The sequence below is a fragment of the Gobio gobio genome (genome assembly GCF_949357685.1).
Source record: "Gobio gobio genome assembly, chromosome: 6".
NCBI classification, from domain to species: domain Eukaryota; kingdom Metazoa; phylum Chordata; class Actinopteri; order Cypriniformes; family Gobionidae; genus Gobio; species Gobio gobio.
In genome coordinates, this window is record NC_137102.1 from 7,573,453 (window position 1) to 7,600,599 (window position 27,147).

Below are 27,147 nucleotides of genomic sequence, written 5' to 3' on the forward strand. Positions count from 1 at the left end.
AATTACTCCTTAATTAAAAAATACTTACAGTATTAATAATTAGTTAATTTTCCTGATAGTTAACCCATTTATTCCCCCAATATAACATATTGTTCCCTTATACAGTGGTAGATTAACTGAGACCTGTTACAGCACTTGCATATTGTTGCCCTTGACTGTTTTAGTTGCTTCTATTGCTCTCATTTGTAAGTCGCTTCTGCTTACTATTTATTTAATGTTATTTCATACATACAAATATCTAGATGGATTTTAGGAAGGGGGTCCCTCATAAAAGGTTCATCATATTTTGGGGTCCTTAGCATCATAAAGTATGAAAACCCTGCTATAAGTAACACAATTAGCATACACTACCGATTAGTTTTTTCAACAAATTTGTATTCAACAAGAACACACAAATTGGTCAAACATGATAGTAGACATTTATAATGTTACAACATATTTCTATTTCAAATAAATGCTGTTCTTTTGACCTTTCTTTTCATCAAAGAATCCCCCCAAAAATTTGGTTGCTCCCCCCAAAAAGCAGAACAACTATTTTTAACATTGATCATAATAAATTCTATAATATTTCACAATGCGACTGTTTTACTATACAGTATGTATATATTTATTTATAACCATTGTGTATGGCAGAAGTGTCTGGATTACATGTTGGACGGTCACAATCTTTAAATGCTTTAATTGGATCGTCTGTGGTTCTACTTATAAATAGAAGCGTCCAGGTAAAGATAAACAAGTCATCTTCCCTCTTCACAGGAAACAGCTTCGACATCAGCAGGATTGTTCTGGTGAGTTCCTCTCCTATGATCTTTATCATGTTAGATAGCTCTGTTTAAGTATCTCTTACAATGTATGAAATATGAGCATGGTTTATTTATATGAATCATTTATACTTTGATAAGGTTCTGAGATGTTTAATCGGCCAGTATTGTATGACTGCTTATGATCACACATTTGACTGTGGATGGAAATCAAATATACTAAACATAATTTGCCATGTTTATATATTGATGATCTAATGATAACTAAAGGATTAATAAGCAATTAGGCATGCACATTTACTCTACAGATAATGTTAGGATGTCAGAGCTATTTTTAAAGTTAGCCGTGGCCTTTACTGGCATGAGTTTATTTCTTAGGCAGTGATTCTATTGATTTAAAAGCACATCCTCATTTTGACAATATTGCGTAACACCTTGATGATCGAACTGGGGCACGAATATCAATGTCAGAAAATGATTATTTTACCAGACATATGACATATGATGTGGCAGCTTTACAACATTAGCTTTTGACTTCCACTTGCCAAATGTGGCGGATCTGTTGTGTTCATTTAAGAAAACAGATGGCCATGAAGTAAAGCTGGTGAACTCGTGAACCTCATTTCAACATGTTTCTTGAATGTTTTCTTCTTCTTCTTCTTGTTTTTTTTGGATTACCTCTATGGATTGTTTTATAAAGTGAGAATCAGTATAATGAATTTTAACACCTCATTTATTCATTCTTGGGGGGAAAAATCCCAAATGTAAAAGGTTAAGTGCAGAATTGAGCGTAAAGTCACAAGACTTGTTTGGCTCTAAGTGTGCATTCTGTAACGCTTTAAACTTCCTAATTTAGGCTATTTACATATTCTGCCTTCTTAATCCCAGAAAGAAGCTTCTAGAGATCAATTGGCTCTCTTGAAGTGCAAGTATAGATGCAAACATAAACATTGGCCTAGATTACATACAACAACAAAAGATACTAATGTAAATTTACCGCGTGGACTAAAGAATGACAGAGATTGGCTAGTTAAAGAGATGTAGCCTTTCCTAAAATTCATTAAACAGTGAATTTCATCTGAACGGCTTCCTCATAAGATGCAGCGCCACACAGTGGAGCTTATGCGCATTTTTTGCTTTTTTTTTTAAATTTATGCGCATCTTGGCGTTTCCATCCAGCGTTTTGTGTGTGTGTGTGTGTGTGTGTGTGTGTGTGTGTGTGTGTGTGTGTGTGTGTGTGTGTGTGTGTGTGTGTGTGTGTGTGTGTGTGTGTGTGTGTGTGTGTGTGTGTGTGTGTGTGTGTGTGTGTGTGCAACATCGCTTAACAATTGGTAAATGAAGACTGATTGAGGGAAAAGGAGATAAAAGATGTTTTATTGTTTATTACATAGGCTATTATATATTAGGCTATAGCCTAGGCCTATATGTTGTTTATAAAGATGTTTTTTTATATATTAGGCTATATAGCTATCAGTCTCCATCCACCTATTTTGAAGCGAATTTTGGGATATCGTACTCTCACAAAATAGTAGCAGGTAATTTTTGAAAGGTATATAGGGAAGAGCGGGGCACAATCTAACGCTTTTTGACTTTCTCAGTTTGTGTAGGCTAAATCCACTTGGAGTTCAGAGTGTTTAATTTTTCCCACATTAATTTCCCACATGTCTAGTACAAGTATGTGGTTTTGTTTGTTTAATACAGTGTATACTTTTTTCTTGATTTAACCCGAAAGAATGGAAGTGAAATGTGACAACATGCCCCATAGGTGGGGTACGTTAAAACATGTCCAATTAACAGCTTAAAATGTTACCTGGTATAATCAAAAAAATATCCCAGACAAACTAAAATATGTTGTCAATAAAATACAATTATTAACTTTTTCAAATAAAATAATGGCATTTTTTAATCATTAAAAATAAACAAAATTTATGAGTTTGACAACAAACACATCGCTAAATACAGCTATACAGCATAGTTAAAAAAAATTCACCTTTATCCTTTAGTCTTTATTCACCTTTTTTTCCTCGTGGTTTCTCAAAAGAGTTCATAAAAGTATAGAATACGTATAATATCATATTTCTAATTGGGGCTCAGTGTGACAACATGCTGGGATTTAACCCCGGCTCTTCTGCTGTTAGATCAGCATTAAAGATGATCTCAACTCTTAAATAACAGATTTAAGATTAAAATAATGTCAGATTTGTCTTATTTTAAATAAACACCAAAAAAAATTAGATAAAAAAAAAGGACCTAAGAAATTTATTTTTGCTATGGTTAAATAAATGTCCAGTGATATCTTCCAAAGATTTTTTTAATTTTGGCGCAATTTTTTTCTCTAAATAATGTTGATATGGCAACTATAAATACAAAGTTTGGTCATCCTGGCATGTGTGGACAGTGTTGCATGTGTGTTACAACTAACCCCGCGTTAGGTTGTGCCCGCTCTCCCCTATGTATTAGGCTATAGCCATGTTGTTTATACAGATGATGATGATTATATATATATATATATATATATATATATATATATATATATATATATATATATATATATATATATATATATATATATATATATATATATATATATATATATATATATATATATAGGCTATATACACATATATATATAAAAAGTTTATGTTTTATTATATATCAGTCTCCATCCACTTATTTTTAAGCAATTTTTGGGATATTGTACTTTCACTAAATAGTTGAAGGTCATTTTTGAAAGGTGTAGGCCTTACCTTTCAAAACTTACCTGCAACTATTTTATGAAAGTCTCCGAACCATCACCTCTATGTAGATAAGAGAAGTAGGCCTTTGGATTAATGCCACTTGGAAATTTTTTAGTTTAGTCCAAAAAATAAAAATGAATCATAAAAAATGAAATAGCCTGATATTTGTTTCTTAAACAGGTATTGTCTTTCCTTTGAGCCCATCAAAGTTGCTGAGGATGAGGGCGTTGATCTTTTCTCTGGTTTTACTGGTGTCTCTGGGGGCCTTTCATTGTGCCCTTGATCCGGCCCTTCCTCCGATATCAGCCAACACTCTCAAACGTGAGTGCATCCTACATGAATATCATAGCTAGGTGCTCAAATGAATACACTAAAGCCTGGGAAACAAAAACTAAATGTCCTGAAACGTGATGGTCTTTCAGGCCTGTCTCTGGAAGGGGAGAAGCTGGTGGATCAGGAGGTCAGCAAGGCACTGTATGGAATCAAACAAATGAAGGAGGTGATGGCCAGGAATGAAGAGAAACATGCAAACCTCATGAAATCGCTCAGGCACAGCGGGGAGAAGAAACAAGTCAGTGAAAATTCAAGTGCCATTTTTTTAAACAAAATACCATTTTGATATAAACGTTTGATTGAAACCAGTCATTGCTGTCTTACACCATCAGGGGGCAGCAGAGATCGCAGAGGATATAGAAAAGAAGCTGAATGAAGCCCAGCAGCAGTGCAAAGACTCTCTGAAGTCCTCCTGGGAGGAATGTCGCCCTTGTCTCGAGGACACCTGTAAGAGCTTCTACACGAACACCTGCCGCCGCGGATTCGCCACCTTCACCAATAAGGTACAGCATTTCCATCCACCTTTACCATTTAAATGCTGAGTATAACCTCTGAGAGAGATGGCCAGTTTAACCACTGAGTAGAAATACACGGCAACACCTTATTGTACAGTGTCTTTATTACACGTTACATACTTGCTATAGTAGGGGAGAGCGGGGCACAACCTAACATTGGGCTAGTTGTAACACACATGGTTTTAACACTTTCCACCCACGCCAGAAGGACGAAACTTATTTAGAAAAAAAAAATTGCGTCAAAATTCAAAAATCTTTGGAAGATATCACTGAACATTTATTTAACCATAGCAAAAGTACATTTCTTAAGTTCATCTCTGTTTTTTTGTGTTAATTTAAAATAAGACAAATCTGATATTATTTTAATCTTATATCTGTTATTTAAGAGGTGAGATCGTTCTTTAATGCTGATCTAACAGCAGAAGACATGAGCCCCTTTTAGAACTATATTATATTCTATACTTTTATGAATTATTTTGAGAAACCATGAGAAAAAGGTGAATAAAGACTGAGAGTCAATGTTCAGAAGTTATTAATTATTATTATGTTTTTAACTATGCTGTATAGCTGTGTTTTGAGGTGTGTTTGTTGTCAAACTAATTTAAAAATATTTCTAATATTTTTCTAATTAATTATTTCTAATATTTTCTAATTAAAAAATGCCATTATTTTATTAAAAAAAGTTAATAGTTGTATTTTATTGACATCATATTTTATTTTGTCTATTTTGTAGTTTTTATACAACATTTTAAGCTGTCATATGGTCATTTTTTAACGTACCCCACCTATGGGGCATGTTGTCACATTTCACTTCCATTCTTTCGGGGTAAATCAAGAAAAAAAATATACACTGTATTCATGAAACAAAACCACATACTTGTACTAGACATGTGTGAAATGAATGTGGGAAAAATAAATACGCTGAACCACAAGTGGATTTACACAAACTGAGAAAGTCAAAAAGCGTTGGGTTGTGCCCCACACTCCCCTACACGGTAACACCTTATTGTACAGTGTCTTTATTACACGTTATATACTTGCTATAGTTGTAACTGTAATAACAGTAGGCTAATAACATGTAACTAAAAAATGCTGGGTTAAAAACAATCCAAGTTGGGTTGAAATGGACAAACCCATCGGTTGGGGTTGGGTTAAATGTTAAACTTGCTGGGTAGTTTTATTTAACTCAACTATTGTTTAAATATGTTGGAAATTAACATTTATTATTACGTTTAATGAATAATAATAAAACAATAAACATTTATTAAATTGGTAATTAATAAATGTTCACCTTTTGATTATTATTGTTGCCTCTAGTAATTATGTGTCTGATTTTTAGGTTCATTTTAAGCCAGCCATATAGTCATTTTAAACAATAGTTTACATTTTTAAAATAGGCAAACATTTAACCCAACCGTCGGGTTAAAACAACCCAATCGCTGGGTTTGTCTATTTTCAACCCAACATTTTTTTTAGAGTGTAACACGTTACATGCAACTGACCCTAATCATAACCCAATCGTATGAACCTGTAGTTAATTATTATTACTCAGTACTTAAATGTATAGTTACACTGTCACACGGACACCTACAAATAAAGTGTAATCAAATACACCATATTCATCTGTGCTTGATACTCACTACATCCTACCTGCGATATAGATGCTAAACCAGATCATTGGTGTCGTTTCAGATAAAAAGTGGTAGTACAATTAATATAATATATCGAACTAGCTAAATTTGCTTGCATAAATGATTTTTTTAGGGAGATACAATGGAATCAACTGCATCAAAGTGACTATTTTTCTGTTTTTCACAGCTACAGAACTTCTTCCAAAGACTGAGCTCTCGCTTTGGCCCTCGTGACACTCAGGATGAGGTAGCGTTGAACCAGAGCGCAGAGAATCCTGACCTGGAGGTGGTGAGAATCGAGGACTCCTTCAGCAACCTCCTCACCAAAGTGGGAACCCTGGTCAATAGCAGTGTAGTGCTGGTCTCCCACTTCCACCATGAGCTGGACCAGGCCCTACGCAGAGCCTTCAGCCCTGAGCTTCAGGAAGACAAAGAGAGCGAGCTGGCCCTCAAGCCTGCCAACAAAGTTCTGGATTCTGCCTTCCTGGAGGGTGTGGGCCTGGACGATGTGCTGGAGTCCTTCTACGACTTTGGCAGAAGTGTGTTGGAGGAGTTTGGGGCCGTAATCACAAAAGCCTTTAGCGGCATTCATGATGCTGTGGAGAAGACCGAGGAGGAAGGTGCTTGAACCTGATACACATGTTCAAATTCTGTCATTCTCACGCACACGCACGTTTCAAAACCTATATGACTTTGTTCTGTGGAACACAACATTTGCATAAATAAATAATATTTTGGCTTATTCTGTTTATTAAGTGAATGACAACAGGGTCTGTCAGTTCCAAAATGACTTGTGTTGAGTAAATAAATCACAGAAGTTTGGGTGAACTATTTCACTATAAGTAACCATACATTTAAAAATGACCATTCTTCTTCTTTTTTTTAATGGAATATTTCAGTATTTATTATTATAAATGATTTATCCGTGCACATCATTTTCTAAAGAGCGTGCCCTCCTAATCTTTAATCAAAATAATTTTGCAATCTCTTCTCTTCTTTGATATTTTTTACAGCAATGGCAAACCACACCAATCTAATCCGTTTCCCAAACGGTGAGAATAGGAAAGTCCAGACAACAGCTATAATGATAATGACAAAGAGGAATGATTTCATTGGAATCAGAGTGATTTAAAAAAAAAAAAAACATTGACAGCCTTTAAAGGTGCACTATGTAAAACATTTTCAGTAAAATATCCAAAAACACTAGGCCAGTGTTATATATTTTGTTCAATTGAGTACTTACAATATCCCAAATGTTTGCAACTATTTGTAAATCGTGAGAAATTGCTATTTTAACCAAGGAACCGAGACGTGTGAGGGAGTTGTCTGTCGATTGTGTCATAACTGCGTTCCCCTCGGTTTCAGGTTTTATTTTGCAGAAACTCTTTACTCTCACTGCAGTGTGAACAAGTGTCATAGCAGCCACCGAGCGAACGCACAGAGTAACGTCATCACATCATTAACACACTCAGATGTGTCTAATATCATAAACAGAGCTGTGTTACCTCATACTCATGACTGGAAAAGTTTAAATGGCGCCGGTGACTGTTTAATAATAAAAGTCCTGCTGCTCGCGAGAGGTGTGCTGGGTTCATCTTATTAACAATCCCTTCAGCGGTTCCTCAGCTCCAAAACACTCGGTCCTGCTTCTGCTTCAGACTACAGTAACGTTAATAATCACATCCATGAACATAATTTCTGCCTGAGTCCTATCCTGATTGAGGTGAAGACCACATGTCCCAAGATTTTGCGCTCAAACGTGGCATCATCAAACTACGCCTTTGTTTTGAACAGGCGACCTCTAGCGGACGGAAAAGTTACATAGTGCACCTTTAAAGCGGCAGACATCATACCTGCAGTGCATGCTTATAATAAACAGAGCATTAATGTCCATTGGTGTGAACTAGGGCTGCGCAACATATCGAAATATCGCAAATGTACATATCGCGATATGCATATCGCATGGGTACGCAATATCTGAATGATTTTAATAAGCTACTTCAACATTGTGAAAAGTGTATGTTTTAGGTCGACGCATATAGCAGAGAATAGACTGGGCACACGACTGCTACTTATGTGACTTGCTTGACATTTAAAAGAGTTATTAAACGCAATAACTTGCGAAAAACAACTCCTTGCAGTCTCGCGCTGTCTGCTGTCTGACACACAAACCGTAACGTGCGCACAAGCCGTTCTTTTTTCCGTGTCTTGTTACACACTCGAACTGTCAAATACACAAACAGTTATGTCAAAATGGTTGTCTTGATGACTATTCATGTAAACACATTCGGTTATGCTTTAAGTGAACGATATCAGTTGGGGAAAGAAATAGATTTTACATACTTAAAGCAATATCGTATCGCATATCGCATTTTTTTTTCAATATCGCACAGCCCTAGACTGTGAACACTAATATGATTATTGTTATTGTTGTTGGTGTGAACAGACCTTAACTCTCTCTACATGTGTCTGTGTTTTCCCCAGAGAAGAAATTCTTCCCTCAGTTTCTGCAGAACAAGAGACTGTGCCGAGATCTGCGCCGGCAGTCCTCAGAGTGCTGGCAGCTGCAGAGCAAGTGTGAGGCCTGTCAGGGAACCGTGTTTACTGGTAAGAGCACATGCTCACATCGATTAGTCAAATGGAGAGTTCTCCATAAATCCATACAACCTGTACACACTCTGTTCCAGTTCTTTAGAAGTGTTTTAGACATTATTCACTGATATTCACATTATTCTCTAGATTTTGAGAACTATGGCATACCGCTTTAGTTTTTAATGTTCCCAGCATTACTTGTCGTAATAACATTTTTACCAGTAACAATTATGAATATAGCTGCAAGCAGCAATACCGGGGCCAAGCGCAAAGAAGAAGACAAGACATGCCAAAATGGCTGGCAGTGTCAGATCAACTGGAGCAATGAGCAATTAATCACGTTTTAAGATGATTTTATGCAAAAGGCTGAAAATGCATTGTAGTCTGAGAGTGTCAGACCAACTGCAACAATTAACAATTATACAGTTTAAGAAGATTAGGCAAAATGGCTGAAATATCATATATTGAGTCACTGATAATGTAAGTTAATGGTTTATCACTTTTGACCAATAGGTGGCACAGATACGAAATTGATGTGGTGTGGTCAGAATAAGGGAACAATGACACATGCACAGTTTGATGCCAATATGTCAAAGCATTGCAGAGATACAGCCTCAAGAGTAATTTTGGCATAATGGCTCAACTTCGTCGCTGCGGTTTACAAAAACGGCTTCATCTATTGATGCAAAATCCCTAACTTTTTGTTGACACAGTCTGAAGATGATACGATTCGATTTTGGTGGAAATTGGACAAACGGTCTAGGATGAGTTTGAAAAGGTAGGTTTTGATCAAATAAGAACATTGAGGACAGGATGTTTGACCAAATATGGAAAAATTAGTATCTCTGTTCTCGGCATGAGCCAATGACTGTATTATGACCAGTTTCATTAAACTAGGCTAATTTAATCAAAAGTTATTAGCATGTTTGTAAATTTTGTTATAACCTCTGACCACAAGGTGGCACTGCCCCAAAACGTTTTGAGTACCTTCAAAGCATGGTGCAGAAGACATGATTTTTGGACAAACAGTTCAAAAGTTATAAGCAAAAATAGCCATTTTTTGTATCTCCGGACCAGTAGGTGGCGCTGCGCCGAAACGCTGCATGTTGCTTCAGGTCATGCTTGTGATGACATATACCAAGATTGGTTTGAATACGATAACGCGTTGTGGAGATATAGGCTTATGAGTGTTTTTGCAACCGCTACGCAAAATTTGTGCGCGCGTTTATCAAAAACGATTTGACAAATCAACTTGATTTGCAAGATTTTTTGTCAGCATGGTCTGAAGATGATATGGTTCAATTTCTGTGCAAATCGGACAAACCGTCTAGGACGAGTTCGCAAAAGTAGGTTTTTTGGAAAATTAAAAATGGCGGGGAAATTATCATGACCGAAAATGACATCATAGGTTGCAATTGAATCGGCATGAGCCAATGACTCTATTATGACCAGTTTCAATATACTAGGCTAATTTAATCAAAAGTTATTAGCATTTTTGTCACGTTTGTTATATCTTTTGACCACAAGGTGGCACTGCCCTAAAACTTTTTGAGTACCTTCAGGGCATAGCATGGAAGTCACATACCGAGTTTAGTAACAATATACTAATGCATTTGTAAAATATAGCATTTTTTGACAAAATTCAAAATGGCCGACAAGCAAAATGGCCGATATGGTAAAATTGAATATCAGACGACTCGGCATGCCGTCCTGAATGTAACGAGACCACTTTTATGATTTTTGGACAAACAGTTCAGAAGTTATAAGCAAAAATAGCAATTTTTTGTATCTCCGGACCAGTAGGTGGCGCTGCGCCGAAACGCTGTATGTTGCCTCAAGTCATGCTTGTGATGACATGTACCAAGTTTGGTTTGAATACGATAAAGCGTTGCGGAGATATTGCCTTAAGTGTGTTTTTGCAACCGCTACGTAAAATTTGTTTGCGAGTTTATCGCAAATGATTTGACGAATCAACTTGATTTGCAAGATTTTTTGTCAGCATGGTCTGAAGATGATCTGGTTCAATTTTTGTGCAAATCGGATGAACCGTCTAGGACGAGTTCGTAAAAGTAGGTTTTTCGGAAAATTAAAAATGGCGGGAAAATTTTTATGACGGAAAATGACGTCATAGGGTGCAATCGAATCGTCTTGAGCCAAGGAATCAGAGGAAAAAAGAATTTTGTTTCTAGCCCTTATGGTTCAAAAGTTATTAGCATAAACATGAGTCAAATTTTGGACTGATGGTGGCGCTAGAGGGATTGAGTTTGAGACTCCAAATTTGCTACGGTGACATTTCAGACTGTCCTCTATTAGTGTGCCAAATTTCACAACTTTTTACCATACGGTTCTATGGGCTGCCATAGACTTCGTGGCGGAAGAAGAAGAAGAAGAAGAAGATGAATAACAAGCAGCAATACCGGGGCCAAGCGCAAAGAAGAAGACAAGACATGCCAAAATGGCTGGCAGTGTCAGATCAACTGGAGCAATGAGCAATTAATCACGTTTTAAGATGATTTTAAGCAAAAGGCTGAAAATGCATTGTAGTCTGAGAGTGTCAGACCAACTGCAACAATTAACAATTATACAGTTTAAGAAGATTAGGCAAAATGCCTGAAATATCATATATTGAGTCACTGATAATGTAAGTTAATGGTTTATCACTTTTGACCAATAGGTGGCACAGATACGAAATTGATGTGGTGTGGTCAGAATAAGGGAACAATGACATGCAAAGTTTGATGCCAATATGTCAAAGCATTGCAGAGATACAGCCTCAAGAGTCATTTTGGCATAATGGCTCAACTTCGTCGCTGCGGTTTACAAAAACGGTTTCATCTATTGATGCAAAATCCCTAACTTTTTGTTGACACAGTCTGAAGATGATACGATTCGATTTTTGGTGGAAATTGGACAAACGGTCTAGGATGAGTTTGAAAAAGTAGGTTTTGATCAAATAAGAACATTGAGGACAGGATGTTTGACCAAATATGGAAAAATTAGTATCTCTGTTCTCGGCATGAGCCAATGATTGTATTATGACCAGTTTCATTAAACTAGGCTAATTTAATCAAAAGTTATTAGTATGTTTGTAAATTTTGTTATAACCTCTGACCACAAGGTGGCACTGCCCCAAAACGTTTTGAGTACCTTCAAAGCATGGTGCGGAAGACATGATTTTTGGACAAACAGTTCAAAAGTTATAAGCAAAAATAGCCATTTTTTGTATCTCCGGACCAGTAGGTGGCGCTGCGCCGAAACGCTGCATGTTGCTTCAGGTCATGCTTGTGATGACATATACCAAGATTGGTTTGAATACGATAAAGCGTTGTGGAGATATAGGCTTATGAGTGTTTTTGCAACCGCTACGCAAAATTTGTGTGCGCGTTTATCAAAAACGATTTGACAAATCAACTTGATTTGCAAGATTTTTTGTCAGCATGGTCTGAAGATGATCTGGTTCAATTTTCGTGCAAATCGGACAAACCGTCTAGGACGAGTTCGTAAAAGTAGGTTTTTTGGAAAATTAAAAATGGCGGGGAAATTATCATGACCGAAAATGACATCATAGGTTGCAATTGAATCGGCATGAGCCAATGACTCTATTATGACCAGTTTCAATATACTAGGCTAATTTATTCAAAAGTTATTAGCATTTTTGTCAAGTTTGTTATATCTTTTGACCACAAGGTGGCACTGCCCGAAAACTTTTTGAGTACCTTCAGGGCATAGCAAGGAAGTCACATACCGAGTTTAGTAACAATATACTAATGCATTTGTAAAATATAGCATTTTTTGACAAAATTCTAAATGGCCGACAGCCAAAATGGCCGATATGGTAAAATTGAATATCAGACGACTCAGCATGCCGTCCTGAATGTAACGAGACCACTTTTATGATTTTTGGACAAACAGTTCAGAAGTTATAAGCAAAAAGAGCAATTTTTCGTATCTCCGGACCAGTAGGTGGCGCTGCGCCGAAACGCTGTATGTTGCCTCAAGTCATGCTTGTGATGACATGTACCAAGTTTGGTTTGAATACGATAAAGCGTTGCGGAGATATTGCCTTAAGAGTGTTTTTGCAACCGCTACGTAAAATTTGTTTGCGCGTTTATCGCAAATGATTTGACGAATCAACTTGATTTGCAAGATTTTTTGTCAGCATGGTCTGAAGATGATCTGGTTCAATTTTCGTGCAAATCGGATGAACCGTCTAGGACGAGTTCGTAAAAGTAGGTTTTTCGGAAAATTCAAAATGGCGGGAAAATTTTTATGACGGAAAATGACGTCATATGGTGCAATCGAATCGTCTTGAGCCAAGGAATCAGAGGAAAAGGGAATTTTGTTTCTAGCCCTTATGGTTCAAAAGTTATTAGCATAAACATGAGTCAAATTTTGGACTGATGGTGGCGCTAGAGGGATTGAGTTTGAGACTCCAAATTTGCTACGGTGACATTTCAGACTGTCCTCTATTAGTGTGCCAAATTTCACAACTTTTTACCATACGGTTCTATGGGCTGCCATAGACTTCGTGGCGGAAGAAGAAGAAGAAGAAGAAGAAGAAGAAGATGAAATATAGCTGCAAGCAGCAATACCGGGGCCAAGCGCAAAGAAGAAGACAAGACATGCCAAAATGGCTGGCAGTGTCAGATCAACTGGAGCAATGAGCAATTAATCACGTTTTAAGATGATTTTAGGCAAAAGGCTGAAAAATGCATTGTAGTCTGAGAGTGTCAGACCAACTGCAACAATTAACAATTATACAGTTTAAGAAGATTAGGCAAAATGGCTGAAATATCATATATAGAGTCACTAATAATATAAGTTGATGGTTTATCACTTTTGACCAATAGGTGGCGCAGTTACGAAATAAATATGGCGTGGTCAAAATAAGGGAACAATGACACATGCAAAGTTTGATACCAATATGTCAAAGCATTGCAGAGATACAGCCTCAAGAGTCATTTTGGCATCATGCCTCAAATTCGTCGCTGCGGTTTACAAAAACGGTTTCATCTATTGATGCAAAATCCCTAACTTTTTGTTGATACAGTCTGAAGATGATACGATTTGATTTTGGTGGAAATCGGACAAACGGTCTAGGATGAGTTTGAAAAAGTAGATTTTGATCAAATAAGAACAATGAGGACAGGATGTTTGACCAAATATGGCAAAATTAGTATCTATGTCCTCGGCATGAGCCAATACATGTATTATGACCAGTTTCATCAAACTAGGCTAATTTAATCAAAAGTTATTAGCATTTTTGTAAATTTTGTTATAACCTTTGACCACAAGGTGGCACTACCCCAAAACTTTTTGAGTACCTTCAAAGCATGGTGCGGAAGACACATACCAAGTTTCGTAACGATAGACTAATGCCTTTGTAAAATATAGCATTTTTTGACAAAATTCAAAATGGCCGACAGCCAAAATGGCCGATATGGTAAAATTGAATATCAGACGACTCGGCATGCCGTCCTGAATCTAACGAAACACCTTTTATGATTTTTGGACAAACGGTTCAAAAGTCATAAGCAAAAATAGCCATTTTTTGTATCTCCGGACCAGTAGGTGGTGCTGTGCCGAAATGCTGCATGTTGCCTCAAGTCATGCTTGTGATGACATGTACCAAGATTGGTTTGAATACGATAAAGCGTTGCGGAGATATAGCCTTATGAGTGTTTTTGCAACCGCTACGCAAAATTTGTGTGCGCGTTTATCAAAAACGATTTGACAAATCAACTTGATTTGCAAGATTTTTTGTCAGCATGGTCTGAAGATGATCTGGTTCAATTTTCGTGCAAATCGGACAAACCGTCTAGGACGAGTTCGTAAAAGTAGGTTTTTTGGAAAATTAAAAATGGCGGGGAAATTATCATGACCGAAAATGACTTCATAGGGTGCAATTAAATCGGCATGAGCCAATGAATGTATTACGACCAGTTTCATTTAACTAAGCTAATTTAATCAAAAGTTATTAGCATTTTTGTAAATTTTGTTATAACCTTTGACCACAAGGTGGCACTGCCCCAAAACTTTTTGAGTACCTTCAAAGCATGGTGCGGAAGACCCATACCAAGTTTCGTAACGATAGACTAATGCGTTTGTAAAATATAGTATTTTAGCACATAATTCAAAATGTCAGACAGCCAAAATGGCCGATTTGGTAGAATTTAATATCAGACGACTCGGCATGCCTTCCTGAATCTAACGAGGCCACTTTTATGATTTTTGGACAAACGGTTCAAAAGTTATAAGCAAAAATAGCCATTTTTCATATCTCCGGACCAGTAGGTGGCGCTGCGCCGAAACACTGCATGTTGCCTCATGTCATGCTTGTGATGACATGTACCAAGTTTGGTTTGAACACGATAAAGCGGTGCGGAGATATTGCCTTAAGTGTGTTTTTGCAACTGCTACGTAAAATTTGTTTGCACGTTTATCGAAAAGGATTTGACGAATCAACTTGATTTGCAAGATTTTTTGTAAGCATGGTCTGAAGATGATCTGGGTCAATTTTCGTGCAAATCGGTTGAACCGTCTAGGACGAGTTCGTAAAAGTAGGTTTTTTGGTTAATTAAAAATGGCGGGAAAATTTTTATGACGGAAAATGACGTCATAGGGTGCAATCGAATTGTCTTGAGTCAAGGAATCAGAGGAAAAAAGAATTTTGTTTCTAGCCCTTATGGTTCAAAAGTTATTAGCATAAACATGAGTGCAATTTTGGACTGATGGTGGCGCTAGAGGGATTGAGTTAGAGACTCCAAACTTGCTATGGAGACACTTGAGACCGTCTTCTATAAGTGTGCCGAATTTCATAACTTTTTACCATACGGTTCTATGGGCTGCCATAGACTTCGTGGCGGAAGAAGAAGAAGAAGATGAATAATAATAATAAGAACGGGAACGGTTTCAATAGGTGCCTTCGCACCTTCGGTGCTTGGCCCCTAATAATAATAATAAGAACGGGAACGGTTTCAATAGGTGCCTTCGCACCTTCGGTGCTTGGCCCCTAATTAAAGAGCTCTACAAATTAAATTTTACTACATGTCTCCATTGATTTCCATTCATTTTTAATTACACAGCTCTGCAATTGAATTCTTTACTTGTAACAATTCAAATTAGAGAGCTCTCTAAATGATTTTTACTAGTAAGAATCCCAATTAGAGAGCTCTTTAATCCAATTCTTGCTGTAAAAATGCAATTACAGAGTAAAAAAACACATTAAAGATATGTTTCATTTCAGAGCTCTGTAATTGAATTAGAGAGCTCTGTAAGTCCTGTTTTACTAGTAACAACTGAATTGGCGAGCTCTCAAATGCAATCGTTACTAGTAAGAATGCAATTGCAGTATGGCAAGCCGTTTTGACTTGTATTCAATTCACAGGATATAAATTCTTGATATCAACAATTACATTTTCACTGGTTAAAATGCTAATTCTTGATATCAACAATTCAATTCCTGATAGCAGTATAATTTCAGATATCTAAAATGGCTTTCTTACTAGTAACAATCACATTCATGATATCAGAGATTAACATTGTCACTAGTAGCCATTCAATTCCTGATATAAACAATTGAATTTGAATGGCATAGGTGACATTTCACGAGTGAAAATACAATTACTGATATCAAGAATTAGAGTTTTTACTAGTTGAAATTGAATTGTTGATATTAAGAATTCATGTCATGTGAATGAATAAAAGTCAAAACGGCTTGCCATGATTGCAGAGCCCTCTAATTCAATTAGAGTGCTTTAATCTAATTCTTGAGTTCTTTAATCATAAATGTTAATAGTAAGAATTGAATTGTAGAGCTCTCAAACTGAATTGTTACTTTTAAAGATGGAATTACGATGAGTAACACTGGGAACTTTTTAAATTTAAGCTAAAACAGCTTGCCATAGAACCACCCTAACCCTATCATGACTAGAGAATTTGGTATAACACCAGAGAACCAGTTCATGAAAGAATCATTCAGCCTGGTTAGTGAACCTGAACCAACAGATTCATTAATCAGATTCGACTCAAAAGATCTCACCGTTGTAATTGCACAAAGAAGAAAGAAATTTCTCCTTTATCATTGCGTACCACGGAATAACTAAACTCACACCATGTCTACATCAGACGCAACCAGTGTCACGTTGCACAGCTAGGCTATCTTCACAGGATGTGACAAAGCGACCATTGTGAATACATTTTTACTTTGTGTCAGAGGTAGCTAAAGTGTACATCAGAAATAGAGTGGGGCATTGGTTTACTGTCAGATATTTATTGTGTTATGTTGCGGGCTCTATTGGCTTTTGTCGCGTCGTGCTGCTTACATCCAGCGTAAACACAGTGTCATGCAGGTTTGGAAAGACATGAAGGTGAGCCCGTTCACTCCAAGAACGATAATTAAGAATAAGATAAATTACACCGATAATTATATAAGCACCTTGTCTGGTTATCACCAGACCAAGCTCAATCTTTTAAGATTGAACATTAGTCTGGGGACTGGAGTCTGCTCTGTATTTCCTGCTGCACAAGAGGCGTGATCAATGGGCATAGTTCAAATGACTCGCAATTGGATAGTCCTTCAACCAATCAGACCAATGATCCGGGTGACGTACTTTGCAGAGTGGTGGGTAGTAAGGCATATACACTCACCTAAAGGATTATTAGGAACACCTGTTCAATTTCTCATTAATGCAATTATCTAATCAACCAATCACATGGCAGTTGCTTCAATGCATTTAGGGGTGTGGTCCTGGTCAAGACAATCTCCTGAACTCCAAACTGAATGTCAGAATGGGAAAGAAAGGTGATTTAAGCAATTTTGAGCGTGGCATGGTTGTTGGTGCCAGACGGGCCGGTCTGAGTATTTCACAATCTGCTCAGTTACTGGGATTTTCACGCACAACCATTTCTAGGGTTTACAAAGAATGATGTGAAAAGGGAAAAACATCCAGTATGCGGCAGTCCTGTGGGTGAAAATGCCTTGTTGATGCTAGAGGTCAGAGGAGAATGAGCCGACTGATTCAAGCTGATAGAAGAGCAACTTTGACTGAACTAACCACTCGTTACAACCGAGATATGCAGCAAAGCATTTGTAAAGCCACAACACACACAACCTTGAGACGGATGGGCTACAACAGCAGAAGACCCCACCGGGTACCACTCATCTCCACTACAAATAGGAAAAAGAGGCTACAATTTGCACAAGCTCACCAAAATTGGACAGTTGAAGACTGGAAATATGTCGCCTGGTCTGATGAGTCTCAATTTCTGTTGAGACATTCAGATGGTAGAGTCAGAATTTGGCGTAAACAGAATGAGAACATGGATCCATCATGCCTTGTTACCACTGTGCAGGCTGCTGGTGGTGGTGTAATGGTCTGGGGGATGTTTTCTTGGCACACTTTAGGCCCCTTAGTGCCAATTGGGCATTGTTTAAATGCCACGGCCTACCTGAGCATTGTTTACCCTTTATGAACACCATGTCCCCATCCTCTGATGGCTACTTCCAGCAGGATAATGCACCGTCACAAAGCTTGAATCATTTCAAATTGGTTTCTTGAACATGACAATGAGTTCACTGAACTAAAATGGCCCCCACAGTCACCAGATCTCAACCCAATAGAGCATCTTTGGGATGTGGTGGAACGGGAGCTTCGTGCCCTGGATGTGCATCCCACAAATCTCCATCAACTGCAAGATGCTATCCTATCAATATGGGCCAACATTTCTAAAGAATGCTTTCAGCACCTTGTTGAATCAATGCCACGTAGAATTAAGGCAGTTCTGAAGGCGAAAGGGGGTCAAACACAGTATTAGTATGGTGTTCCTAATAATCCTTTAGGTGAGTGTACATCCTTCTTTTGAAACAGCAGAGACAGCAGCATCAACGGGTTGCTGCGCTTGGGCGCTATGTTGAATGTAAACAAAAAACTGCTTGCTGTCGCTTCTCTGTCCATCATTGTGTTAAACCCGCCAATAGTGCGTCAGGTGGATAAGCCAGTTTGTGATTGGTCCCCGCAGATTTGTAACAGAAGTAGGATAGAAAAATGTACAGGTTTCCAGCCTGAGCTGCAGGGCAAAATCAAATCGCCGGCAGATCGGGCTGGGTTTAGCACTAGTGTTGTCAAAAGTACCGAGCGCAATACCAAGTCGGTACTGAAATTTAAAAAATGTGACGCTTTGAGCACTGTTGAGCTGGAATCCTAAACACCTCTGACTGGCCATTATGCTCATGTGCTCATCAAATGTGTCTGTGATTGGCTAAAATGATCAACGCAATGGAGCGTTTGAAAGAGGGAGCAGGAGCATCTGAAACCACAAGCAAGCATTGACCAGTGGACCGGTAGCCGGACCATCGACCATTTTTAAAATTTCAGTACTGACTTGGTATCGCGGTCGGTACATTTGACAACACTAATAAGCACCCACACCAAGGCACAATAACATTCTGTGTTTTTTTTCTAGGCTTGGTTGTGTTTATGGGGCGCAGTATAACATGTCTTAATACTTCTTCTTTTTTTTAAACGCCATATTTTTCTTATATTTTACCTTTATTCCACACCGCTGTCTCCACTGTCCTTTGAACGGCTCGTTTGCTTCCTGCTTCTATGAAGCCCATCCCTCCGAAAAACGCAATGGTCTTCGATTGGTTAGATGGCCAAATGTAGTTTGTAGCTCTGCAACAGCTCTCTCTCTTTCGTAATGACGGCGACGTGGCCTCGCCCACTTTGTTGCGTGTTCGCGGGGGCAGTGTTTATGTTAATAGCAGGTGTTTATGATGTCACCAACCCGGGAAGAAGCTTGTTGTAGTCCAAACCGGCCGTTTTTGTAGGCAATAAACTGCCATAACTTTAAAAGACAATATCTCCGTTTGCATTGAACTTTCAGCGCTATAACTTTGCAGATACTGTTTATGCTCAAGCAGCAACATTACACACTAACTAAAGTTAAAAAAAGTGAAATCGCATGCAACCACCCCTTTAAATAATGAATTGATCATTTCAAACACTTATTGTTTGTGTGCCAGAATGCCCAAATGTAAGAGAGCTGCACATCGAGCTGGATGAAGCCTCTCAGCTGTTGGAGACGTCCAAGCATCAGTATGAGGAGGTGCTGGGCGTTGTGCAACGTCATACCGACGACACCATCAGCTGGCTCAGCAACATGGCCTCCGACTTTGGTTGGGTGACCGAGCTCGCCAATAACACCACCACACCTGAGCGCATCTTCAGCATTGCCACGGTGAGACACTAACACAAATTTACCATGGTATTACCACTGATTTTTAAGTATAGTAACGTGGTATTTTGGACATGTAGCACAGTAGCACCATGGTACATGGATATGGTAGTTATTCAGTAGATGAGAGAACTAAATCTGTTGACCCCAAACAACAAGGTGGTGGCACAGACTGAGGAGGGCACCAACACTCCAGCAGCAGACACTACAGTGGAAGTGAATATTCTCAACTCCCCCACTCTCACCCTGACTGTTCCTGCGGGTCTCAGGCTGCAGGATCCCGCCTTCATCCAGTATGTGGCACAGGAGGCTGTGGGCATGTACAAGCAGATGGCCAGGTGAGAGACACTTTCCAATTAAACAATGTCAGAATACTTCACACTCACAGGGACAGTTAATATCTCATAAAGAGAATACCCCACAGTTCAATCACATTAATCAGTTCTCAACCTGGGTCACAGGATGACTTAATATTTAAATGAATATATAATTAACCCCTTAAAGCCTATACTGTTTCATATTCGAGACATGCATTACTAAACCCTCTAAATTATCAACATGATCAAAACTTTGCTGAAAAATGCATATTTTCACTCTGATTGGTAGTTCATAAATTTTTTTTAGGCAAGTAAAAAATACAACAGTCATTGTACTGTATTTCATTATATTTTTGCCTCCCAAAATTAAAACTACAAAGCTTTGATCATAAAACTAAGCATTTAAATATCATCTTAGTATGACATATTATTGAGAAACAAAGTGGCTCACTGATATTACTGTTATAAAAATGTAATGGATTCACGTTACAAGTGATTCAAAATGTACATTATATTTGCCATATAAATAACATCTGCACATAATTGCATATTTTGGGCTCCTGATTCAAATTAAGGTGTGTAAGCCCCAAATTCTCACTATATCATACACATCGTGTATTGAGTCGGTGGGCGGGCTTAACATAATGATAGCAGAGTTGCCGCGGATCCGTGTGCTACTTGTAAACAAAGAAGCTGGCGAACAGCGGTCTTTCGAATCGGCTTTGGCCGCGACTCAGGAAGACTTGGAGTTAAGCTTTTCTTTGAGAAAAGAGCAAAGAACGGCACTGAAGTCATTCTTAAGAAAGAAAGATGTGTTTGGAGTTTGGCTGACCGGATACGGCGGAAGTTTAATCTATAGCTCTGCTTCACCTTCTTCGTTGCTCTGGTTGGTTGTAGCCAGTACCGCCGCTGGTCGTTTTGATGCCCTATGCGCGATCACTTTATGATGCCTGCGGTGGCGGCATTTGCCAATTGCGGGCATCATAAAGTGTGAACGGGGGGGTGGGGGTATATCATACCATGCCATAACACCCTGTATCCCAAGACTGGTTTCCCACTGAAGCTAAGCAGGGTTGAGGCTGGTCAGTTCATGGATGGGAGACCAACTGGGAAAACTAGGCTTCTGCTGGTAGAGGTGTTAGTGAGGCCACCCTGAGGTCTGTGTGGGTCTTAACACCCCAGTATAGTGACTGGTGATAGGTCCTGACTCTCTGTGGTCATTAAAAATCCCAGGATGTCTTTTGATAAAGTGTAGGGGTGTAACCCCGGCATCCTGGCCAAATTTGCCCATTGGCCCATCCTATTCATCCTCATATATATATATATACGATTGGCTTCATCACTCTGTCTCCTCTCCACCAATCAGCTGGTGTGAGGTGGGCATTTTGGCACAATATGGCTGCCGTCGCATCATCCAGGTGGCGCTGCACATTGGTGGTGGTTGAGGAGATCCCCCTTTCTATGTAAAGCGCTTTGAGTGCCTAGAAAAGCGCTATATAAATGTAACAAATTATTATTAAATTAATCCGGTGGGGTGGTCACTAATATAGTTATTGTTCTTGCTGGGTATGGGCCTTAATGCTCACTTATGACTAGGCTCTAACAATGTTTTTTTGTTTGTTTTTTTTAGGCAAGATGACGTGTAATCAAGCACTAACCAGGGGACAGATGCAAATTAGCCAACTCTGGTACAACATACATTAAATAAAGTAAACGGCTAAAAAAGTACACAGCTATATCTTGTGTATTTTACGCATTATGCTTAGTTAAAAAGTTATTGCAAGCATTGCCATTTATTTATTGTGTTATGTGACAGGTTTGTGTTTCAGTATATCTGAAATGTACTTAACATATATTTAAATATATATACCACTTGTATACAGGCATAACTGAATAATCACTGCATAACATTATTTACTTTTAGTGCCTAGTTACTTGCATCAGTAGGTCTGTGTGTGTTCACTTTAAAGCACTATAAATGTTTAATACAATTATTGGAAATGTTTCTATGCAATCCTGCTTCTGCCTCAGAGTAAAAATATTATGATGTAATACAAAAAGTCATGAATTATTACCCTTTTTCCCCTCTCTCATGTAGAAAAGGGCTTCCATATGTTTCGGTTCAGTCCCAGTCCAAATGTTATCCATCTAAAACTGTTCAACTGATGAAACAATTTCACAAATGTCCAAACAAACATCATGATTTGCAAATAACCCACATACACTTAAAATCATTACGTAAAACTTTATTTTTTACTGTACAAATTCTTCAGATTAGTAATCGTAACCATTGTTTCACAACAATTTCATTAAAACTCTGCAGTGGAGACCATCACCTTCCATCAGAGTACTTTCTCTTTTTTTGACACAAAGAACAAAAATCAATAGAAGAGTTTTGCTCAAACTTGCCTGTAGCCCTTGTAAAACAGGAGGTGATGATGGGAAAGATGTTTAGGTGATGTCCTGGATAAAGACAGAGGACACAAACAAGTCTCTAGGACAAGGAGGACAAAAGCAAGGCATCTCTCTCTCTATATATATGAAAAGCTACATGACAAAAGGGAGAAGAAATCAACAAATTAGCCCTCCAAAAGATATCGTTCCGATTCATTTCAAGTGCATTCAATTCCTCGTCACGGATGAAATGAACCCGTTACAGAAAACTCGGAACATTAAGACTGAATCTGTAATAGTGGTGTCTATTTTACCCTCTGCATTAGACTTGTACCGTTTCTCTTTTTACTGATTCCATCAAACTTTGGTTGGTAAATCTGTAGTACCTGAATATTTCACAGTGATCGATGCCTAAACGGGAAACGCAACGAGTCCACCAGCAGCAAACATGGTACATCATGGTGAACGAGTTAAAAAAGGCTTTATGCAATTCTGATTCCTGTTCAAGGAACTTGCAAAAGAGTCAAAAACGAACGGATCTGTGTGAAATCATTTGAGCAAATTCACATTCGTACGTCAGGATGAAGAAACCATGGCTCTCTTGAAATATACTGAAATATCTGTGTTTGAAAATCTCTATAAATCTCTGCTTCATTTATTGGAGTGTACATGAGAGAACAATGCGTCTGTACCAAGAGGTTGGCAACACTACAAATGTGTTGGCACGAAAAACACAAACCTGGCAGTGTCGGTGCTGATGTGCGTAAAAAACAAACGCAGGCATTGCTGTGGCGATATTAAGACGTGTCAGGTCTCAACAGCAGCGTGAGGAATGAGGACTGCTCAGGTCTGGTGTTTTGTTAATAAAAGGTCTCTCTGCTAAATTACTGTTGAATAATTCCAGACAAAAATATGATTTATTATAATGACTTTTTGCTTGAAGATTAGCAGCTGGCTGAAATGGCGATTTTGTGAAGGCTTTCCAATATGAATCATCTCCCAGGATATGAATTCAAGCTCTTTTAAAAGATTGAGACTGATTGAAACGGAAATTAAGATGCCTATTAAAAAAAAAATCATGATTTGCTATAAAAGTGTTTTAGAGAAAAAAAATCTGCCCCTGTAATCGATCGTTCTCTGACTTGAAGGAACACGCCGACTTTTTGGGACTTTATCTTATTCGACGTATCCCCCAGAGTTAGAGAAGTCCATACACACCATTCTCATCTCCGTCTGACGCACCCACCGCTAGCCTAGCTTAGCACAAAGACTGGAAGTAAATGGCTCCAGCTAGCCTACTGCTCAATAAGTGACAAAATAACATGTTGTGATGTGTGTAGTTACATCGCTTACTAAGTGTACTTCCGTCGACATAACCTACGTGACAACCTGCTTGCACAGAGAGCGCTGGGGACTATTTTCAGGCGCTGTGTAATATCATTGTGCCGCTTCACCCATGGGACGGCAGCAAAGTTCCTTGATTATTACGCAGGAATGAGAGTTTAGTTCCTAGCCATATCGGTCTAGAAAATTGCAACTTTTCATTTTTCGTCGATCTTATTTCACAATGTAACTATACACATCACATGTAAACAGGAAAATATTGGCGTTATTTTGACACTTATTGAGCAGTAGGCTAGCTGGAGCCATTTTCCTCCAGTCTTTGTGCTAAGCTAGGCTAGCGGTGGGTGCATCAGACGGAGATGAGAATGGTATGTATGGACTTTTCTAACTCTGGGGGATACGGTGAATAAGATAAAGTCCCAAAAAGTTGGCGTGTTCCTTTAAGCTCTCATACATTCAGAACGGCTAATGCCCTCATGCATCTCTCTCTCTCTCTTTCTCTCTCTTTATTACTTCCACAGTCCCGTCCCAGCAATGGCACTAACAGTCTCTCGTAGTGCCAACCGATTCAAACCACAGTTATTGGTCACTTTTAATAAACTACTCAAACTACTAAAAAACTAAAAAGGGGGGGAAAAATGTACAACGCTAAAATAAGAAAGACTGGTTTTACAATAGGATTTAGTGTTCAGGTGAAAAGAATACAGGCAAAAGGAAGAGAAGAAAAAAACAAAGCTGATTTTGTGCAACTGTGAACCAGCCATCAGCACTAAGCTCATCGTTTTTTTTTTTTTTCACAGCTCCCTCTGTCTGCAACGCGGGGTATCACCCCAGCAGAGTTCTGGGAGCGTGACGTGGTCCTGCTTCAAACCCGCTCATACACACGTCGCCCTCATCAACTCCACCACACACACATCCTCAGGCAGAGAACAGTCATGCTGTGAAAGATGCGTTTTATCCGCTAATAGAGTTTTAACATTTGATTCTCGAGGGGGGAAAGAAAAACAAACAACCGAAAATCTCCGTAAGGACAAGTGTGCAGGGCAGCTGTTGGGAGGAAGTGCCACAATGGGTTTGAGAACCGTCCTGGTGGCTTATTAGCACGTGGTGGTGAGTCTCTGGGTCCCGTAGAGGGTCTCTACAGGTTGTCTCCGGGCTGGTACTGTGGCTCAGTGGCGGTGAAGTAGTCCTCCAGGAAGGACTGGATGTACTCGAAAGTGGGCCGCTCGTCTGGCTCTTTCTTCCAGCAGAGCCGCATCATTTCGTGTAGCGACTCCGGGCAGCCCTGAGGACACGGCATCCTGTAGCCCCGCTCCACCTGCTCCAACACCTCTCGGTTCACCATGCCTGAAAAACAGTTGATTCAGAGTCAGTTTGTCCAACCGCCCACTGTTCAGCAGCCAGACTGTCTCAGACAGGAAGTGAGGGGTGTGTAATTACAGCGGACACTTCGCTTAGAGCCCACAGAGGACCGGAGCGTTGAGGACAGAGAGGACAGACACAGTCTGCTGCTATGTGAGAGGAAAGGATGTGTTTGAGAGCTCTCTCACAGGAAGGAGACTTCTCCTGGACCGCATGTGTATATTCATGCATGCGAGAAACATTGACTGATGTCAGAGCGCAGCCCATTTTAATTCACACTTGTTTACATAATGACTCGCACAACAATAAGACTTATGCATGCTCAACCAATAAATCTTATATTAAGTGGAAAGTTGCTGGACTTCCTGTTGAGGATTGGACTGAAATGCTTAAGCCTATTAAGGTTGTCATATTACAGATTATAAACTTTCCCCATGACTACAGTATTTACACTAAATCACTAAGAATTTTTTTAATCAAACTGATGCTTTCATTTACCAAGGAAGGATTAAACATAAAAAATCCAATAAAGACATTGTTACAAATAGGGCTGTAACGATTTGACCAAAAATAAAAATCTTGATTAAATGAACATTTGACCTCGATTACAATTAATGAACGATTATTTTGCTTTCTTTTTTTACCCTCATAGTTCACTGATAAGGTTTGTACTGTAAATATTTTTTACTATTAAAAGGTGGGATTTTTTTTTTTCTAATGAAAAAGTGCATTTCTTTGTGATTTTTAAATACGTGAAGTTATTGTCTATGGGGCAGATTTCTGTTTGTTGTACATCAGATAAATTAGCACAGCAGGTCTACATTACATTTATGTGAATGCATTAATGAGAGAGTGATTGTGTGTGTGAATTACTCATACCGTCTCTATTCATTATGAAGCTGTGGTTTGTACTTACTTTAAAGGTAGACAAATCTATCCTTTAATGGGTCACGTGACTAAAAAATTACAGACAAGGGAAAATTACGTCAGTTAGAGGTTCTGAATTTCGGTTTCGATTACTTTTCAATCAATCGTCCAGCCCTTGTTACAAATGACCAAACTCTGTTGTGAATCCTCCACTTGTAGCAATAATATACACTATTGGTCAAAAGTTTGAGGTAAGTAACTTTTTTATTTTTTTATTTAAGGAAATTAATACTTTTATTCAGCAAGGATGCATTAAATTGATCAGAAGTGACAGTAAAGACATTTACAATGTCAAATAAATGCTGGTTTTTTTTGTACTTTTTTCTATGCATCAAAAAATCCTGAAAAATTTATCACAAGTTCCACAAAAATATTAAGCAGCACAAGTGTTTTCAACATTGATAATAATAAATGTTTCTTGAGCCCCAAATCATCATATAAGAAGATTTCTGAAGGATCGTGTGAAAATACAGCTTTGCCATCACTGGTTTTGTGGTCCAGGGTCATATTTACTCCTGTCATAAGTCGCACGGGTATATTTGTGGCAATAGCCAACAATACATGTATGGGTCAAAATTATACATTTTTCCTTTTATGCCAAAAATCAATAGGATATTAAGTAAAGATCATGTTCCATGAAGATATTTTGTAAATGTCCTACCATAAATATATCAAATTTATTATCAGTAGTAATATGCATATCTAAGGACTTCATTTGGACAACTTTAAAGGTGATTTTCTCAATATTTAGTATTGAGATATTATATTTTGAGATTTAGATATTAAGTATTGAGTATTATATTTATTATTTTTTGCACCCTCAGATTCAAGATTTTCAAATAGTCGTGTATCGGCCAAATATTGTCCTATTCTAACAAACCATACATCAATGGAAAGCTTATTTATTCAGATGATGTATACATCTCAATTTAAAAAATATACCCTTAAGACTGGTCTTGTGGTCCAGGGTCACAAATTATATTTTAAAACAGTAA

General features: G+C 38.3%; 2 protein-coding genes across 6 annotated transcripts in view; one reads left to right on the forward strand and one right to left on the reverse strand.

Annotated features, from left to right (window-relative positions):
- The first annotated feature begins 704 nt into the window (after positions 1–704).
- On the forward strand, positions 705–25,941 carry clul1 (clusterin-like 1 (retinal)). 4 transcript variants are annotated; one of them, XM_079819879.1, is made up of 10 exons: positions 751–788; positions 3,680–3,820; positions 3,922–4,070; positions 4,165–4,335; positions 6,166–6,598; positions 8,463–8,585; positions 19,597–19,811; positions 19,968–20,146; positions 21,756–21,813; positions 24,664–25,941. In XM_079819879.1, the coding sequence occupies exons 2-9, from the start codon at positions 3,718–3,720 to the stop codon at positions 21,769–21,771; spliced, it is 1,389 nt and encodes a 462-aa protein (XP_079676005.1). In that variant the 5' UTR covers positions 751–788; positions 3,680–3,717; the 3' UTR covers positions 21,772–21,813; positions 24,664–25,941. The 4 variants fall into 4 exon arrangements, with proteins under 4 accessions (XP_079676004.1, XP_079676005.1, XP_079676002.1 ...); XM_079819876.1 differs by lacking the exon at positions 24,664–25,941 and adding an exon at positions 6,992–7,030 and having other exon boundaries at positions 755–788; positions 21,756–22,465; XM_079819877.1 differs by lacking the exon at positions 24,664–25,941 and adding an exon at positions 6,992–7,030 and having other exon boundaries at positions 759–788; positions 3,699–3,820; positions 21,756–22,465.
- Positions 24,535–27,147, reverse strand: part of yes1 (YES proto-oncogene 1, Src family tyrosine kinase) — a 48,714-nt gene continuing 46,101 nt past the window's right edge. Inside the window, exon 13 of one of the 2 annotated variants that reach the window (XM_079819874.1) lies at positions 24,535–25,210. In XM_079819874.1, the coding sequence (XP_079676000.1) occupies positions 25,002–25,210 (209 nt within the window). In that variant the 3' untranslated portion in view covers positions 24,535–25,001. The remainder of the gene's footprint in view (positions 25,211–27,147) is intronic. The other variant, XM_079819875.1, reaches the window with a different exon arrangement.